The sequence below is a fragment of the Lytechinus variegatus genome, chromosome 3 (assembly GCF_018143015.1).
Source record: "Lytechinus variegatus isolate NC3 chromosome 3, Lvar_3.0, whole genome shotgun sequence".
NCBI classification, from domain to species: domain Eukaryota; kingdom Metazoa; phylum Echinodermata; class Echinoidea; order Temnopleuroida; family Toxopneustidae; genus Lytechinus; species Lytechinus variegatus.
Genome location: NC_054742.1, coordinates 66828147 through 66848351, shown reverse-complemented (window position 1 = coordinate 66848351; position 20205 = coordinate 66828147). Strand labels below are relative to the sequence as shown.

The 20205-nt window shown below is 34.5% G+C and overlaps 1 protein-coding gene across 2 annotated transcripts in view; it reads right to left on the bottom strand.

Annotated features, from left to right (window-relative positions):
* Window positions 1-1048: 1048 nt before the first annotated feature.
* Window positions 1049-20205, bottom strand: part of LOC121411729 (EGF domain-specific O-linked N-acetylglucosamine transferase-like) — a 23924-nt gene continuing 4767 nt past the window's right edge. For both annotated transcript variants that reach the window (XM_041604566.1, XM_041604567.1), the window contains exons 4-16: window positions 19120-19228; window positions 16187-16287; window positions 15255-15362; window positions 14613-14722; window positions 13739-13842; window positions 12589-12681; window positions 11781-11939; window positions 10909-10977; window positions 9631-9689; window positions 9136-9166; window positions 6834-6925; window positions 6150-6252; window positions 1049-4127 (exon numbers count right to left, since the gene is read on the bottom strand). In XM_041604566.1, the coding sequence (XP_041460500.1) occupies window positions 3978-4127; window positions 6150-6252; window positions 6834-6925; window positions 9136-9166; window positions 9631-9689; window positions 10909-10977; window positions 11781-11939; window positions 12589-12681; window positions 13739-13842; window positions 14613-14722; window positions 15255-15362; window positions 16187-16287; window positions 19120-19228 (1288 nt within the window). In that variant the 3' untranslated portion in view covers window positions 1049-3977. The remainder of the gene's footprint in view (window positions 4128-6149; window positions 6253-6833; window positions 6926-9135; window positions 9167-9630; window positions 9690-10908; window positions 10978-11780; window positions 11940-12588; window positions 12682-13738; window positions 13843-14612; window positions 14723-15254; window positions 15363-16186; window positions 16288-19119; window positions 19229-20205) is intronic.

Sequence of the window (20205 nt, the reverse complement as noted above, 5' to 3'; positions counted from 1 at the left end):
TCTCAACAAAAGTCTAAGAAGCAAAAAATCTTCAATAAACATCTGGTGGGTGTTTCATAAAGCTGTTTGTAAGTTAAGAGCGACTTCAAGAACGACTGTGATCCTTTCATGTGGTAAATGATATTCACCATTAAATGTTCATTGGCGATGGTTTAGCACATAAGAAAGGATCACTGGTCATTCCTAAAGTCGCTCTTAACTTACGAACAGCTTTATGAAACAGCCCCTGCTTTGATTTAGTATCATGTTAAACTGATTGAAATATGATTGATGCAGAATATCTGTCAAATTCTGACTGGGTTATAGCCGCACTTCAATGAAACACAAGGGAAAATGTACCAGGTTGTTTATGTTTTATGAATTCGCCTGCAGAAAAAACGACAAATCTTTTCAAGGGCAATTCATGAAACAAACTAGCACATGAACATATCACCAGCCTTTCTTGAAGTCGTGCAGAAAAGTTGTGCATAACTTTTGTCTGAAGCCAATTAATCAATTAACACTGAATTAATTAACTACTCAAATAAGTGTAGACAAAAATGAGACTCTTAATAAAAGCATTACAAAATGATATGGTCTAATTAACTTCATGAAATACCATACACCTATATACACAATACATGATTACTGAAGTAATTTCCTGCATAACAAACACCATACAAGTACCGGTACTCTGAACATTGCCTTGTACTCTAAAAGATGTATTGCGTGATGAAAAACACATATTCCACATAAAGGAAATTTCCTTCTGCAACTCATCCAGAAAGTCACATAACATATGCATAAAAACGCTTTAGCTGGAATGCATTTCATTTGAATATGACCATAGTTAAATGATCTTGTACAGTTCACACACTTGTAAACTAGTTAACAGTATAAATATAAAATACACAAACATAATATAGAGCTGCCAACCTGAACACGAACATTTCAGTATTTTTAAAGCTGAAAATCAGTATTTTGGCGAGGAAATCAGTATTTTCAAAGAAATACCATAGGACAACACATAAAACTGAACTTGAGAAATCAGTATTTTGCATGAAACCATCAGTATTCTTCTCATTTTCAGTACTAAATACTGAAATTCAGTACTACTTGGCAGCTCTGATAATAATTATAGCAAATAATATTTCCTCATATTGTATCATAATATTATAGAGTACTGTGCCCAGTGTTTTGTACAATTTCACATTTTTGTAAATTGCTTTATTCAACACATAATGCACCGTAATACAAAGCTCTATGACTCATCAATCATAGATGACTTGCAACAGTATAGAATCATCATAAATGTATCTTTAAACCTATTTATTTTCTAGGCTTTGATAGGGCTTTCAGTCTGACATGTGTGATTGTTTCATCTGTGCACCCGTGTATTGAAAGCTGGATGCAGGCTAGAAAGTACTTAAATACATCTAGATCTAGGCCGGGTTTACGTTCATACTCAAGTTGCATCTTTCCTTTCATATTTTTAGTTAGAATATGTAATATGTTTTATGTTTTTCTTATAATTCAATACTTTTTACTGTTTTATTTGTAAATTTATATTTTCTTAATTCATAATTGTAAAGCGCATACTATATTCAAGGGCAGTTCATGAAAAATGAAACTAGCAGAAGATGGATACATCACGATTATTGAAGTAAATAAATACCCTCAATTATTATCATTATATCGGTGGTACATTTATCTTAGGGCAAGTTCACCACAACAAAAAGTGGGTTTGAATAATAAGATGAAAATAAAACATAACGCTGAAAATTTCATCGAAATTGGATGTAAATTACAAAAGTTAAAACGTTCTTAAGTTTCACTTATTTTTTTACAAAACAGTTCAAATGCACATAACAAAGATACCAAAATGAGGGTTAATGATGTCACTCACAATTTCTGTTGTATATACATTATATGAAACATAAGTATTTCATTGGCATTGACAATTCCACGTATTAAAACTTTAAAATATTCCATCTTTCCTATTTTACATCCAATTTTGATGAAATTTTCAGCGTTATGCTAGTCTTCTATACCAATGTATCCTTCAAAATAGTAGGGATGGATTGTTTTCAAATGCATAGAACAGTTGACATGTATGTGCGAGTACATCATGTTGATAAAAAAAAAATGAGAAGCAACATTGCACTTTTTCAGGTATGAAAATATTATTCTATGCATTATATTTCATTCATTAAAGACAAGTCCCACATATAATTTGTCTCAACCATTATAAGGTTGTACTTTGAGGCTTATAATACACATATATAGTAGCTATAGGGAATGTGAATGGCAGTGAAATCACTGACTGGTACGAAATCCTCTTATTTCATTATTTTATTACATATACCATGGACCTACTACTTCTAATAGGTCCATGCTATATAGTCAGTTAAATGTACACATCAAATTTTGTACACATAATTTTCAAAGGAATGTTATTCTTAACAAACCAAAATACTCTCTCATGTAGCAGCAAGTTATACATGCAGACTTGAATACTAGTATTGTACATGTAACACAATATAATCCATTCATGGATCAGATAGTTGGTCACAAGAAAAGTTATTGGTATATATCAGGGGCCACGGAACGGTTTTCAAAGTGTGGGGGGGGCTGAGCCAAAAGTGAAGGGGCTGACCATGCAAAAAATCACAGTCATATGGAAATTTCTACGTCTTTTACATGGTTTTGAAAAAAGTGAGGGGACAGGACTCAAGTCCCCCCCCTCCCGTGGCCCCTGTATATAGATCAAAGAAAATCTACACTCATTTTAGTCAACATTTTTTAGTTGATATTTGTCACTTGAAATACAGTGTGCTTTTCCCTAAAAAAAAATATTTGAAGAAAGACATTAAAAGATAATAGTACTCTGTATCAGAACACAAAAAGAAGCTCTTTCTTTGAAAGCAGTAATTGTTTTACCACTATGTAAACAAGATAATACATCTCTACATCTAGTTAAGATTCTAAATTATAGAATAAAACAGTGCAGCATTTTTATATGGATGGTAACAAGATGAAAAGCTTCATACAAGAATATATGACCCATCAAGGCTAAATCACAAATACGTTGCACACTTACTGAGAAAAAACTCAATAATAATTTAGGTAGAAGAACAAGAGATTTTTTTTGTTAAAGAAAATTATAGTTACCAGTAGTTTTATTATCAGTCTATCATGTTTGAATATTTGGGTTTTTTGGCAATAAATCACTCAAACCAAAGTAGTTGTTAGCCATTTGCAAATGGCTTACCTCTTTTCTATCAAAGCTCTCTTAATAGCACCCAGCACTGTTATGCCTCAATTTACTCCTCTTTAAGTCAGAAATATATCAAAGTAGTTGACAATTTTCTTTTTGGGGGAGGGGGCAGGTGGGGCTTTAGGAATAGATTCTCATGAAATGTGAGAAGCTTTAGTCTTTTCTCATAATCCCTTCATATTAATAATTGCTACAGTTCTTCCCTGCTGTGCTGTAATTGTAGAAATAGAGCTAACAAAGCATTAGTTCTCTTTTATTCTGAACTCTATGGCTTCTTTCTCTGAATTGGGGTAAATTCATTTCCAGCAATATGCATTTAAAAGGGCATTTGAAAGCAGAGAGTTTGTACTAATGGGGCGTTGCAAGAAACTTGCGATCAATTGCAAGTCTATTTTTGTTCCCTAAATCAAGCATATGTCATGCAATTAAGTACAAATTTGCGATTGATGGCTAATCTGCTTCATGAAACAAGGAGTGTAATCTGATTTGCTACAGATAAAATCGATCAGTCAATCATAAAATTGCAACAGAATATTTCTGAGTGATTGCAAATATTTTCTTGCAACACCCCCTAAGAGTTATACCGGTATCTATTGGCAACTTATTTGTGGTTTTACCCTATTGGAGACTGCCAAATTACACATTTACCAGAAACCTCAACCCACATAGGTGTAGTCTTCAACAGGTTCATGTGGTAGGTCACATATGAAGTCCTACCTCGTCAAAGCTCATCTTTTTCATGGTGCTGTTTGTAGGCTTTGTGATTCCTGACGTGTGATATGGCCTTCAGGATGAGGCGTCTAAACTCTGGTACATCAAATTCATAGTCACAGAACTTGGCGTGTGGCTTGCCGAGGCTTGGGTGATCAATCTGCATTAGATAGAAGGGATTACAAAAGATTATAAACAGAGGCTCCCATCCCCAAGCACGTCTTTAAGCATATGAGATTCTCCAACTGAGACTCCCAAAGAGGAGACGAATGGTGCAGTCACATTTCCCCTACGGCAAGTCGACAACATTTTGTACTGGCAATAAATGGTGCTTTGAAAAAAAAACTCACTGTATGGCCACCAAAAGGGAAATGTGACTGCAGCATAAGGCTCCAAGTACTTGTAGACCACATCACATTAACACGGGGGCTAGGGCAATTTCACCCCCGAAATGCTAAAAATAGCCCTGGAAAATAAGAAGAGCCCTGGGAATTCCCCATTCATTGCAAAATGTTGCAAATTTAGGCAGTAGGTTGTGAAAAGTAGGGCCCCCCCAAAAAAATAAAAAATAAATAAAAAAATTGATTTTTGCCTGCTATATTATCAACTAGAGAGGATAGCATTTGTTGGTATCCCACTTCTAGGTTTGACATCCTATCAAAGATACTAATTTATTCAAGTCATATAGACCAAATTGTAGGAGAAACTGTCCCATAGTGATAAGAGATGTTAATGAAAATGCTTTTAAGAATTAATGAATGCTATAACAGGCTAGTTACAAATCTCCAAAATTATATGACATCGACTCGTCCCATGGATTGCACAGATATGCATGAATGGGACTATACATGTATGTATTGAAGGCCTGAAATTTTCAACTGATTTTTGTCTAATTGTGAATGTGAGGGCTTTTGAAGACCAACATTTCAAAGTAGAAATTCAGAATTATTCCATCAACAAGTGGAATGCCTCTGGCCGTCTCACCTGCATCACGCGGTTCAATATAGCAGCAGTGCTGACTTTGAATACTACTCTAACTCGCACAAGATGTTCAGTGATACATGGTTACTCTTATGTCCACTTTTTATGAACTAGACCAATAAACTTAGAGATATGATGGTTATTCAACAAAAAAACCCAACATGGCCAAAGTTCATTGACCTTACATGACCTTTGACCTTGATCATGTGACCTGAAACTCGAACAGGATGTTCAGTGATACTTGATTACTCTTATGTACAAGTTTCATGAATCAGATCCATAAACTTTCAAAGTTATGATGGTAATTCAACAGATACACCCAATTCGGCCAAAGTTCATTGACCTTTGACCTTGGCCATGTGACCTGAAATGCGCACAGGATGTTCAGTGATACTTGATTACTCTAATGTCCAAGTTTAATGAACTAGACCAATAAACTTTCAAAGTTATGATGGTAATTCAACAGATACCCCCGATTCGGCCAAAGTTCATTGACCCTAAATGACCTTTGACCTTAATCATGAGACCTCAAACTTGCACAAAATTTTCAGTGATGCTTGATTACTATTATGTCCAAGTTTCATGAATCAGATCCATAAACTTTCAAAGTTATGAGGGGAATCAACAGATATCCCCAATTTGGCCAAAGTTCATTGACCCTAAATGACCTTTGACCTTGGTCATGTGACATGAACCTCATGTAGGATGTTCAGTGATACTTGATTAACCTTATGTCCAAGTTTCATGAACTAGGTCCATATATTTTCTAAGTTATGATGACATTTCAAAAACTTAACCTCGGGTTAAGATTTCGATGTTGATTCCTCCAACATGGTCTAAGTTTATTGACCCTAAATGAGCTTTGACCTTGGTCATGTGACATGAAACTCTAATAGGATGTTCAGTAATACTTGATTAACCTTATGGCCAAGTTTTATTAACCAGGTCCATATACTTTCTAAGTTATGATGTCATTTCAAAACTTTAACCTCAGGTTAAGATTTGATGTTGACGCCGCCGACGCCGCCGCCGTCGGAAAAGCGGCGCCTATAGTCTCACTTTGCTTCGCAGGTGAGACAAAAACCATGGGAAGAATTTGAAAGCATGTCTTCTTTTCCATATTCCTCACAACTGAACTTTCATATACATTCACTATATGTATGTTTGATAATCATACAAGTAACCGATTTTAAGTCCTCACCTCATTTCGTTTCTGCAGCAGATCATTGTTCTCCCATGTCATATACTTCACCCCTCGTATAGCTGCAAGGTCCTTATAGCAATTCAGATCTTCACAGTTTGAGCTGTAGCATATAAAGAAAACATACAACAATATTTGTACCGTCAAGTCTGGTGAGACGATAGTTCGTTATATGGGCCAAGTTATTTAACATGTAATTAGTAACAAAGAAAAAGCCTGAGTATTTTTCGACCATAATATGCTCATTTGATTGATCATGCAATCTATAGCCAAGTTAAAATCATATCGGCTTAGGTTTAAATGTTTAGAAATATACCGGTAATGTCCTCGTTATACTGTCATGAAATGTGCTAGACTCTCACTTGTCTTGTGTACATATATTTCCACAAGAATAACATTTGAAACTATGACTGTACAAGAAGCCAAACAGTTGTTTTAATTCCTGCCTATGCATTTCAGGCACAAAATGCTATTCTCTTTTTCTGAAGCTGATAATTGAGAATCATTCAAAAATTCACAATTTGCTTACAAAGCAGCAGCAGCAAAAAAAAGAATACTAAATGGATATAAACAATTTCTGAAGTGTATAATATCACATCATTATATTTCTGCTTCTTTGATATTGAATGAGTGTTGTTTTCCTCTAAAAAAAGTGCCATAAAAAATGAAATATTCATGTCTTACATTTCAAAGATAACAGCCCAGTCGGGTAAGAAGAGAAGGTGAGTTAGTCCAGCTCCATGCACACCTATGAAGATGTCTGAGTTATGTGTAATCTGAAGAGAAAAAAAATCCTTTTTTTTTAGACAATTCAAGGCCGACTATTCTATACATAATCAAAACAGTCCTTTATCACTTGCTGTCTGACGACCATGGATATTTCATCATTGTATCGTATTGAGTTAGACCATTTGCGATGCTAACGTTACAGGTAGCTACCACTGCAGCCCATCAATTTGCAGTCCCCCGGGCTAGTTGCCCATCTCTGGCAGAGCTGCCAAAGTTACATGTGACAAAATACTATTCTACCCTATATTCATTTTCATCCTATTTTGAGGCCTAAAATCTTATTTTTCTGTAAAATGTTGAAAAAAAAACAGACCAAAAATCACCATTCTTACAAGTTTCAAAAATCCTATTTTGAGGGGAATAATCCTATTTTAAAAATATTTTTTAGCATCTTGTTCCCCTTGAAAATCCTCATAGGATAAAATCCTACTAATTGGCAGCTCTGCATGGGGTTTGTCTTCCTCTCGCTAATAAGTGATACTTCCAAGGTCTGGGGCCGTATTCTGAAAATTGTCTTAAGAGAAATATTCTTGTATCTTTAGAGTTACAATAAAATCTGTATTCTGTAAATTGTCTTAACTTTTCTTGTAACTTTCACTGAGCGCATATGATGTCAGAGATATGATAATGCATAAATGTATAATTGGCGCATATTACGTCTGTGCACAAGATAAAATATCAAGTTACAAGGTATTCTGAAAATTCTCTTATCTTTAAATTCTCTTAACTTCATTGGAAAATACAATAAAATTTACAAGAGGTGGGGGGCTATTGTAACTTATTGCTGCATGCAATATTTGCCCGTCTGCAATAATTATTTTTTGCTGCATCCCACAAGACATTCATGTTTTACAAAGGAGACATTCAAAAGACATTAAAATGATGGATTGGTAGACTTTTCAGCAATTACAAATTGGTGTTCGAGATGATGAATCTTTTCAGAGAAAATATATCTTCGAGAAGAGCCACGTGTATCTTTAGCACAGAAGCGCACAACCATAAGCGTCGGGGGCACAAGGAAATTACGCCTCATATCAACAATGCGCTTCATTATTTTTAAGAGATGCTTGCATATAACAACAGAGATGCCAAGTTCAAAGACCAGCTATGCGTGAGATTTTCTGTGAATCTGAGTGAGATCACAGACATTCTGTACAATGTATATGGGGATAGGCTGTGATAGTTGCGTGAGACAGAGATTTGAGGGGATGAACAGAAGTCCAAAATGCTTGAGTCTCACGCATAATGCGTGAGAACTTGGTAGCTCTGTAACAAGCTTAATAATTGGTTGATGACAGAATATTGGGCGTGTCTAGAGATAAAATAGGGGACGTCCTTACAGAGATAGTACAATTTTCAGAATACCAATTTAAAGGTATTGTTTAACTTTGTGAGAAGCTGATTTAAAAAATTCTCAAACCAGGATGAAACATGAGTACAAGTGCATGTATTAGTAATAATAAACCCTGAAAACAACCATTATTGAGAATGAAAATCTAAAACTACAAGGCAAACCCAGATTTTGTAAATAGGCGTCTTATAGACACCTAAATAGTACACATAAGTGTATGGGATGAAATTAAGATGGTGTTCCGGTCACTTTATATTTCAATTTTTGAAGCACTAAATACTTATTTTCAAAAGCAATTTTTTTCTGGGCTTCATTTTTGTAACATATCACAGACACAGGTGACAAGTGTGACCTTCTAGCTCAGATGTTTTAAAAGTCAAACCAATGTTAACCAATCACTTTAAGAGAATTTTAGCGCGCTGTTATCTTGCTGATTTACAAGAAAAGTTTATAAAATTTTTAGAATACCATCGTTGTTTTATAGTGATATCTAGGAGCAGGCTATGGCCGTGGATGTCTCGTTGAATGGCTTTGATGCTATCATTGGCCTTGGAGATTTACTGTGCCTTATGTCCACAATTGGCATGGAAAGTAGCTTAATTGCCCTAAAAATATCAAAATGTCAATCAAAACCCACATCCTGGGAGGTGTAAGTTCAGAAGGATGTTGCCGGTACACTGCACATATAAAATCATACTGGGGTTGAAGAAGAATCTCAAGAGATAAAATATTAGAAATAGATCAATCTGCCTATATTGTGATTCCCTCTTTCAACTTACTTTTGATATTACAATTTGATTTGAAATTTATTTTCTAGATTTGCAAAAAATGTATCAACTATCTTACCTGAAGTTGATCTATGAAATTCATCGTTTTCCTGTCAAGAAGTGAGGAGAGAAAAGATCATTCTTTTGTAATCACCTTGTCAAATTCAGATTCTTTTAAATAATCTGGACAATAAATGAGAGTGGCACAAACAAACCTGATTTCTGTCTCGCCTTACACAGCAGAGCAAGACTGCAAGTACTGCTTTTTGACAGCAGCGATGGTGGCAGCATCGTCAACATTGAAATTACAACATAACTTAGAAAGTAAACTGGGTTCCAGTCGAAACTGATCAAACTTTTACAACGGCACTGCCCCAATTCTACTAGGTCAAAATGAACAATATTTTTTAGACGGACCAGCTTCAATAATCTGTACGAATCACATCAATCAATGATTTATCAATCAACAATTAAGAGATTTTTCCAAGCTCATTTTTTTAAACATCTAACATATCTTGTTCACATGAGTGTTATTGAATAATCCATCCAACAAATATAACTTTAATGCACTTACCAGTGGTACACAACAACTTTGACTTCAACTCCTGGTATGTTTTCTATTTCCTCTATCAACTGTCAATCAAATTGAAGTCATAAAAAACATGTTTTACTAACAATTTGACTTTGCGAGCAGTAACATAGAGCATCTAAAGTTCTCTATCGTCTCATTCACTTGTTATTAAAATGGAATCCAAAATGCATGAGATATATAAAAGCCTGTAAAAAACAACATCCAAGGGCGTGTTCTTATGACTAGGATTTAATCTGATTGGTCATCTCTTCTCACTAATGCCCCTTTTGTCTCCTTGTTCCAGTGTTGCTGTTGAATGTCTGTGGTCTATATTATGGTTGTTCCACCTTATATGTTTGTCATTTTGCCTCCGAAAAAGATTCTGCTAGGATCGAGAGCTTAGGCCCTTTTTGACTCTCTTAGGATTTAATCACTCGACTTGGGATGGGGAGTAAGGACTTGCTATGCATCTTTAGATTTTGATAATTCGTTATTTTCACATTTCAACAGCTAATTTCATGGAGTAATTCAACATTCTTGTAAAGGTACCAAGTTCATATGGCAAACCTGGTTATAAACACAAAATAGATAAGATTTAGGAAAGAAATATAAACCACTGCTCCCTAACCTGACCAGTGACCAGGTGAGCATCTCATGAAACAAATAAGACCGACTCTCACTGACTATTTGTTATAAGCTACTAGAATCCTTGCATCTGATTGGCTGAGAGCTAATTAGTCAGTGAAAATCACTGATAAAACATTTCATGAAATGCTCCCCCTGTTCTTTTTTTTCAATTTTTTTTATTCAATCGATTCAATCTTTATTTCGCAAAATAGGATAAAAATACAAAGAAACATCAAGTAATGTGATTAGATAATAAAATAAATTGCGTGGCTTTCCAGGAAGGTTATCAGAAACCTTCATGGAACAATCATTCATGTACCCCACCCTCCAAGAAAAAAAGATGTTCTTGGGATCACTTTTCGTCCTATCCACTAATGCTGATATCCCATCTCTTTTCATAAAATTCTTAATCAGCTTGAGAAGATTTAATTTATTTATATGAGCAAATGATGAAAAATTTAAAAAAAATAAAATTTCTTCAGCAATGCAAAATTCTAATCACAACCCATAAACCTAAATATCAATACTGATTTAAATTCTGAAAAGACAATGATAATATTAATAATGGTGATGATGATAATAATAATGCTAATAATAATAACAATAATGATGATGATGATGATGTTAGGAAAAAAATACTTGAGTTGTTCTCACCTCATTTTGGTTAACAATATTCCGATGCTTGGTCTGTCTGTCGAGCAGAGTAATTTGTATTTTGTCTTTCTAAGTGTGCAAAATATAAAGAGATAAACAAACTTGAATCTATATGCAGAGACAATGTTCATACAAATTTATTGGTACAATTCATTATCACACCATTGGGGAATTCAATTTCAACCCATCTTTCAAGGGCAAGGTAAATAGGTGAAATTTATTATAAAGGGTTCCTACAGGAGACAAAGTCAAGAAAGAAATAATGCATCAAGGCAAGTCATGAATCACCCATGGATCCCACATACAAATTCTTATAATTCAGATTTTTTTTGGAAACAATTATTCATGTACCCCATCCCCCCTAAAAAGATGATATTTCCAACAAATGAAATGCATGCTAAAACAAAATTAATTTGCATGCACCAAATGAGACCACTATTGATTATTCACTATTGATGTAGTTTTTGATACTTGAGAATAGCTGATAAGATAGTCAATGGATATCATTAAGAATTGTTTCAGGAGACGGCATATGTATTTTCCGGTTAAATTCAATCCAAGCATTTAAAAAAAGCACTAATAGTTGCTGTAGAAACCAAGATGGGTTTAAAAGAAAGTCAGAATTGCATGCTGCATGTGACTACCCCCTCTTGTATAGTGGTTTTAAATTTTTGCCCTTCTTGTAAAAAAGCAAATGTTACAAATACACAAAGATTAGGATGTATTTCAATGAGATTTTGCCTGGAAGAAGAAATGAATTCGCAAAATGCAAACACATCAAAAACTCCATTTCGGTTAACATGTCACTTGTGTCCTTTTGTCATAAAAGGGCAGACTTGATTTCAGCTGTTGGTTTGATGCCATAACCTCACCTTGGGTCCTTCTTGCGTAACTCCAAGCCGATGCAGCACGTGTTGTGAGAAAGCTCTCATCATACTACTACCTTGGCAGTGAGGAACCAGAGGCATATTATAATACATGCCTCGCTGCATGCGTGGCAACAGACTGAATACCCCATCAGCTATGCATACCTTTATAAAATAAAAAAAATACACAAATGTTTTGGGAAAAAATGGAGAATAATGACTGTGAGCTATAAAAAATATATTGAAATAAGATACCATGAAAGAAGGCTCTCCTGCAAAGGAGTGCTCTTCGAAAGCCCTCACACTAAAACAAAACATAACAAATAGCTGCCAGTAATTTGGGTATAGTCCCAGCATACTTATCTACATGCAGGGCATTTTCTTTTAAAATTTTTAATGGAATATGCAACCTCCCTATAATTTTATAAAATGTGGTCTACAACTCAATTATGGATCACAAGTTCTAAGTTTTCTTTCCAGGAACTTACACACCACAAGTATAATTCTCATTAAATTGGTGTAAAGAATAATATCAGATACCAACAGGTTTTATTGAAATACATGAATAGAATAAATGTAAAAGTACTTGAATATGAAATTGTCAAAAGAGGAGACTATAAGGGGGCATGATTAAAAAAATATAACATCAGCTTGGGTAGCTATGGGTTTCAGTACTTTACAAGAAGTTTGCATCCTTGGTTTAATATCAGTAGACAACTATTAGTCTCTCCCATTGGTGTTATGGGTGGATAATGAGAACAGCTTTAAAAAATATATCAGAAAGAAGAAGAAGAAAATAAAAACTTCAACTTACCCTTTTGCCATCCCATGTGTTTAAATGAATATAATGAGTATCTGTGAATGCTGACCAAGTGTCAAAGAATAGGTCACCATATTTCATGTTACTCTGTATGGGAAAAGAGAAATTTTGCTTTAACATTTAAGATTGAAATATGTACTAAATCTGCACAAAAATACATAAATAGACATTTTAATATTTTCTCCCACAAAATCTTTGAATTGTTCTTTGTTAAAAATTTGATGTGATTGATAAATAATCACCACTTATATACCACCTTGATCAATGTTTTGAAGCAGCTGCATTATTTTCAGAACATTCTTCTGTGCAAGTACAACTGAAGGTGGTTATTCTGCTACCATCTTTGATATGCGACCAGGCATAATAAATTTCTTAAAGGACATTTTAAAAATACTGTACTGCAACATTTGGAGAGATGGGATTTAAACCTAAAGTTAAGGTCTGTAGCAGGTTGTTGCTGCATTTCTAACTGAGGCTGGAATATTGTTCCATAAACTGAACCACATCCTAACTTATGAAATACTTTTACAGTTGGGGGTCAGAGCCTCCTGAGTAACGTCATCTTCGATCCTATTTTCTTGCTTATATAATCAAGGCGATTGTTACAACCCAAGCACTTATCTAAGAAAACACCAAGGTACTCAGTGTCACTCTTCTCCCCATGTAATATGTTTTCAACTCCAAGAACAACAGGCTCATGAACATTAGCCAACTCCAAATGTGTTCCCATTATCATGTACTTAGTTTACACTGTTAAAACTGAATCACTCATGATGCACTGTTGTACATGTACATGTACACATGAATGGAGTAGGGGAAAGATCAGGGGTAATTTGCACAAGTATCAGAGTTACTTTAGTGTTTGTGAACAGAAGGGGTTACAATAATATCTCAAAAAAATAAAATCCCTTGTAATATATTTCCCATGTAAAATATTATTTTTATACTAAAAAAAGACCTAAAATTCAGTCAAAATAAAAATTCTCACTTTTTATGAAGTCAATTATATTCACAGGGCTTAATTCCAGAAATATAGGACAAATTAAACAATATGGTTATTTTCTTCATTGACAAGATATGAAGCAGTGAAATGTATTAAAAAAACCTGGAAATATGAAGGGAAAGTATTTTTTTCTGCACTTACAGAATCCCACATGACTATATTGATGTCTTGTGAAAAGCTTCCATTGATGTGTTGAGACATGTACAGATTGATGAAATCACAAAAGTGGTGGTACATATTCACACCTGCAAAATAATGAACAAAGACATGCATTCATCAATATTGTGAAATGAACATGTTACAGTGTAATTAAGTCACAATCTATACAGATATGAATAAAATAAACAACTGAACATAACTCACAATGATTGTAATTTTAATATTCTTTGTGGTTGTTGTTTTTATTTGGTTTAAGGCGGACTAGTTGGAATAGAGAATACTTTAATATTTACATGAATGAAAGTACTTTAATATATACTTGTGCGTTTTTTAAAATCAAAGGAACATTCTTCCTTTAAATCAATCAATCAATCTAATGAATAAAGGTTTAAAAACCACATTGGATTATGAAAATCATTGTACACTATTATATCAGAAACATAAAAAAGGTTTGACTATCAATTTAGTGGTAATTTTCAACAGAAACAAAAGTATAGACATTTGTGGATACATATATAGTAAAGAGTTTTTCCCCATACATATGATAATTTCAACAGAAAAAGAATGTAATTCTGAAGGCATATTGGTAGGGGAGATTCATGCAGAGACTTGTCAGTTTTCATTGGCAACTGTTTGAAGCTCCTCAAATTCTTGAACACAACGTACATCATAAACAAAAGGAAAATATTAAATTCTCAAATTACTTACAAAAGGAAAATAATAGGTCTTGCTACATGTGTAAAAAGATTATTCATCATTTAGAGAGAACTGTAGTAAATCAGGAAAATTGGTTTAATGAAAACTTGCAATTACCGCTTTACACCGAGCACCAAGGGTAATATTTTCATTTTCTTACCTGCATCAAATTTCATAAAGATTGTTGGACGTGTTATGATTTCATCACACTTCCTCTTGTGTTTCACTGGCTTGAAGTTCATCTCTGTGTATTCATTCAATTCTCCATACCTATGGTACATAAAGATATGTCATCAAAGTTAAAAAATCATTCACTTTTTTTCTGATACTGTAGTCTTCATGTTTGACAAAATGAAACAAAGACTATAATTGCCTATAATTACTTTCAGAGATACTTGGTGGCGTAATATTCAAATAACATACAAAACAACACACTTGAATTACTCGATCTTAACTCCGTGCACTGATAGTGTAATACATGAAGGGGAAATTAGGCATGGCGTCTTGCGGTCTACAAAAAACAGTTGAGATCTGATAACCAATGAATAAAATGGTATTTTCATGTAACGGTGAAGTGTTTTAACTTTTAAGTACTACTGTTTTTTGTTTTGGTTATTCCATACTGTATTCTCTTCACATAGAGGTAGATACACATTTTACCACGATAGATCACAAGATGTAGAGTAAGTGACGGTTGGACCAAATGGTGATTATACCATCTGCTAGTAGAACAAGTGGATATGAACCAAATGAAGTAACCCTTGAAATGTGAATCCACATAACGTATGGAATGTACACTCACCACGATTGTAGCTCTGCAAAATGTTTACTCTGTGATTTCAGATAGGTTCTGTCCAGTTTGCAGTGGCCGCCGACAACACCTGGCTTGTTAAATGCTTCCACACTGAATCTGAAAATATCAATAAAATTCCCAAGAATGAAAAGGGGTAATTTGTGAGCATGAAAATTTTCGATGATTCACAAAAAACAGTATGATTTCATGAAGTAGACCTCTGAAATGCAGGTTTCATACAAGCACAATATTGATAGCTAATACATATTTTCCCTTAAAGAGACATATATTTCACGGATTGTGGCTGCAGTTGTGTGTTAAAGAAACAAAAATTGTCCTCTGCAAAAAAAAGCATACAAATTAAAAAGGTTTGCAGAACCCTATGAGAGTTAATTAAATACCTGGGGGCCATTTCATAAAGCTGTTCGTAAGAGCGACTTTAAGAACGACTGGTGAACCTTTCTTATGCGCTTAACCATCGCCAATGTATATACAATTTACCACAAGAGAGGATCACCAGTCCTTCTTAAAGTCGCTCTTAACTTACGAACAGCTTTATGAAACACCCACCAGTTGTGTTAACAATCTCAATATGAGTTCAAACAGAATCCGATGAAATTACCACTAAACATATACCACGAAATTGCTAAGAAATTAGCACAAATAAGTTTGGAATTCCATCAAATGTTGTGTATTTTTCGAAGCAATATCAATACACTGTCCAACATGCTTTTCGGTGTTAGCGATCATGAGAATTATTGATTTAACAAACATAAGTTTACATTAATGTACCAGATCTAGATGTATAATATTTTGACAATCAACCTTGATTTAAAAGATTTTCTCATGAAATAATTGTTTGCTGCAACTAATTTCCTATACCTTTAAAGCTAACATGACAATTAATGATAACAATTGATATCCATAACGAATCAATTTACCTGTTGCGACTAGTAGCTGAGCCAAGCTTTGTGAGATCAAGGTATAGATTCTTGGCTCGACAATGACGTATGTGCTCGCTGCACTCCAGTAATGAGTCATCCTGTCAAACCAATAATGGTATAAATACAGAAACAAATATTAAATGAAAACTTATAACAAAAACTGACATAAAAATATGAGATAACTTCTATAGTTGAATTCCATTTTACTGGTGCCTTTTCTAGACTTTTCTGCATCTTGTAGCAGCTTTCCTATATTCCCCAGTTTTTTAAAAGTCTACCACAAAATATGAGGATAAGCAATGAAAAGACAATTGCAAGATTCCTGCAAAGTAAGACGTGGCTTTAACCATTTTTTATGGGTAAATAATGGGTCTATTCTATTACATTCATGAAAATAACAAAATGAATCTTAATGTACTTGCTGGGTCGTGTAAATTCTTGTAATTTGCTTTACACTGCGAGAATACCTGTGATCATCAATCAAAAATCAATGCAAATGTTTTTGTAATTTTTGCAACAGGGTTTGACAAGTACCAAATATTTAGCTTTTTTTTCTTTGGGGTGTATTTCGAGCAAATAATTTGCTTCCACACTAGCAAATTGGCCAGCTGTCAATTACCACCATCATAGAAATGGGTACTTTCTGGCTTTTCAAGAAAAGTACTTATCACACTTGATGCTCAATAAGTTTGGAAACCATGATCTTGATTTAACTCATATTACAACTTCCTGCTCTTGCAATGAATGAAACTACAGACTGGGACATTTCGATCCCACTGCTGCCACAAGTTACCGTATTTTTACCAAAAGAAACAAGAATTTCTAGTAATGGATATAATTCTTTTCTTGATATCCTCTAACACACACAATATCACATCAAAGAAACATTTTTCGACTCTGTAAAGGCACCCATGTAGTATTTTAAATGAACACCTACCTATTCTTTGGATTTTATGACAAGTATGATATTCGTTACAAGTCAATGATCCATAGATTTGTAAGCTATATTATGCTGTGATCCAAGTTATAATTTTCTTGTCTTTTAATGAATGAAAATCCAAACTGGCATATTTGGATCTAACCGCTGCCACAAGTACCTTTTCTTTTTGGTGCCAAGGGGGAAAAAGTCTTAATGGATACATCTGGTTTGTTCCCTGATATTCTCTAACATGTATATTTTTTTACTCATATATTATTAGAATTCAAGAACAAATGTTGAGTATGAGTTTTGCACTGCCCAGTATATGTATGCTGTGCTTTCATACATATGCATATTAATCTTAAATTTTACAAACCCTAGGATTAACCACTATGCCCGGGGGTCATTATCCTTGGACAGCATCCAATAGGATCATCCTACAAAAAAGCACCCTGAACAAAGATTCAAATGCAGGCTGCTGGGACACTCTAAACAGGGATATAGTGCAGGCGTCAGTTTCACTTATAAAGAGTTACAACTGTTGTAACTTTGCCATTACAGCAACTACCATGGGATAGGATAGGAAATCACAATAAGACGGTCATTTTTAACTTTTTGTTTCATTTTTATTGAAAAGAGTGACCTCTCCTGTTCCACGACCCCTGCATTTATCCCAACATTCTGTGCCATATTCAATGACTGGACAAGAGAGCTGCAACTGATGCAAGCACTATATGCGCTGTGTTCTTGTTTTGTCCTATGTTTGGTATTGATGGATTAGGGTGTGAGAATACTTTGACTTTTTCCGGGTACTTCTGAGACTTTTCATCGGACTTACCTTCGGTCCAGCAGTTGGTGCAAATTGTATATATCCTTTCACATTTAAGGTTGTTTTGAGCTTCTTTCTCATTTTGGCATATTTTACAGTCTGTTCGTGTTCTACACCAACCAGCGAAAAATACCCCCTTTCCCATTGTCCACTTGAAGTAATCCCCCCCCTCCTATGGCAACTAGTTTTTTATTTGCATGCCTACAGAATAGTGAACAAATACGAACAGTCACTAGAGGAGGTAGTTGGAACTTTGGTACCCGAAGTGACATGATGAAAACCTCCATTTGAGATCACTATACCCCTGTTTCCTCTGCATCAATTCTCTTCTCCAAGTACGACAAACCCTAACTGCCCCAAGCAAGCAATTTAAGTATCAAAACACCTGTTTCTTGACCTCGGTCCGAAGATAACACAACAGCCCGGCATATACAGTCACAGCAGGGGGCCACACACGATGGATATATGGCAATGCATAGAGCTCTATGGGCAATGTGTGAGTGCGGTAGCATCCCTGCAAACCATGCCGTCATTTTTATTCCCTTACTTTCCTTATTTCGAGGTCGATTTTCTTCGTTCGAAATTGAAAATGGACTAACATTGAATTTTTGAATACAATATGCCTTTGAAAACGTGATTAAATATCGAATACAATAATTTCATTCCGATGGTCCTACTACAGGGAGAGAAGTCTTACATAATAGCACAGCTGTTGTTTCATTTCGTCCTTGGCTCAATGCTCATATACTGGCCTGTGGAGGTGAAATTGAGACAGCGGGGATTACCTGGCCAAACAGGGTTGATCGGCACTTCGAAGTGAGTTTTTTGATTTCCAAACAGAAAATGGGGTATACAACCGCAGTTTGCAATCTGAACTGCGGTCTTTCTCCAAACGGGGGTTTGATGGATGCCGGAATACAACTATTTTCCTGTGGGGTGCAGCCCCGAAGAAAAATGGTCGCATTCGCATGGGACCATGGTTTCACCAAACCTCCGATCAAAGACTGTATATATTTGGTTTATATCCATCATCGGTATTATTATTAAATATAATTTAGTATAAAAAGCCAAGACTTAGTTCCTTTTTCATTAATTGTTCATCCATTACTTAATAATAATGCACAGGGAAAAAGTGGACATAAATATTGAGAGGCTTAAATAGTGATTGATGATCTACTTTACCTGTGACTTTGGTTCACATATAACTTTCATTGAGTCTAAGGTACTTTTGATGAAACCAAAATCAGCCTGTGTCCAAAACATTTTCTGTTGTTCTTCTATATCCTTTACCCTACAGAAAAAAATAAAAGAAAGCGATGTGATACATTGCATGATAGTCATTATGAATAGATAGATAAAGGGTATTTATAAAAATGTTCCACATGTTGCAGTTAACAAACTGAATTGCATGGGAATTACAAAGATGAAAATACATTAGTATACATTTCATTGATTTCATTTTACTTTACTTTACAATACAATATTCAAGTGTACAAAAATTAGATAATATACTGTATACTGTATATTATAAGTTTAAACTAAAGTGTGAGTGGAATTTTGGAAACTTTGTCAAGTCATCAGTGTTTCATCTATACATGAATCAATACATTGTTTTGGAGAGGTACATTTCATATTTTTGTGGTCACAGTCTTCATATCCTCCCCCTTAAGAATAATCTGCCTCGATCAGATTCTGGCAGAAAACCTTTGTGTAATGTGTATGTAATTCACTTTGAATCAATATCCAATCGCAACTCTATTTTCAGTATTATCAATCTTCAATGGCCATCCTTTTCACAAAAAGTATCGGTAGTGAGTTTTCTAAGAATACATCATGCTTTGGAGATAAAACTTCAAAATCTCCCATTTTCTTTAACCAACAACATCTTTTACAATTTGTAACTTGAAACATGCAATGACCTATTTCAGGACCAACCCACATTAGAATAAAACATTAACTAGTTAATCAATACATCATGTATATTCTTATATTTTTACTTCAAAGGTATACAAAGATACATAAAATGAAATAAATATGGCCAAACCTGTGTTAGTGGCCACCTGTCTATAGTGACCACTAAAACTGATTCTCAATGAGGCAGATTGTGTGTAATAAAAGAACCTGTTTGTATAGCAGCCACCTGTCTATACCAAAGGTCACATTTTGTATTTCCTTTCAGTGGTCACTATAGACAGGTTTTATTCATATTGAAACTCACATTAGGAATCAATATTAAGTATTTTATCAAACAATACATACCCTATATAA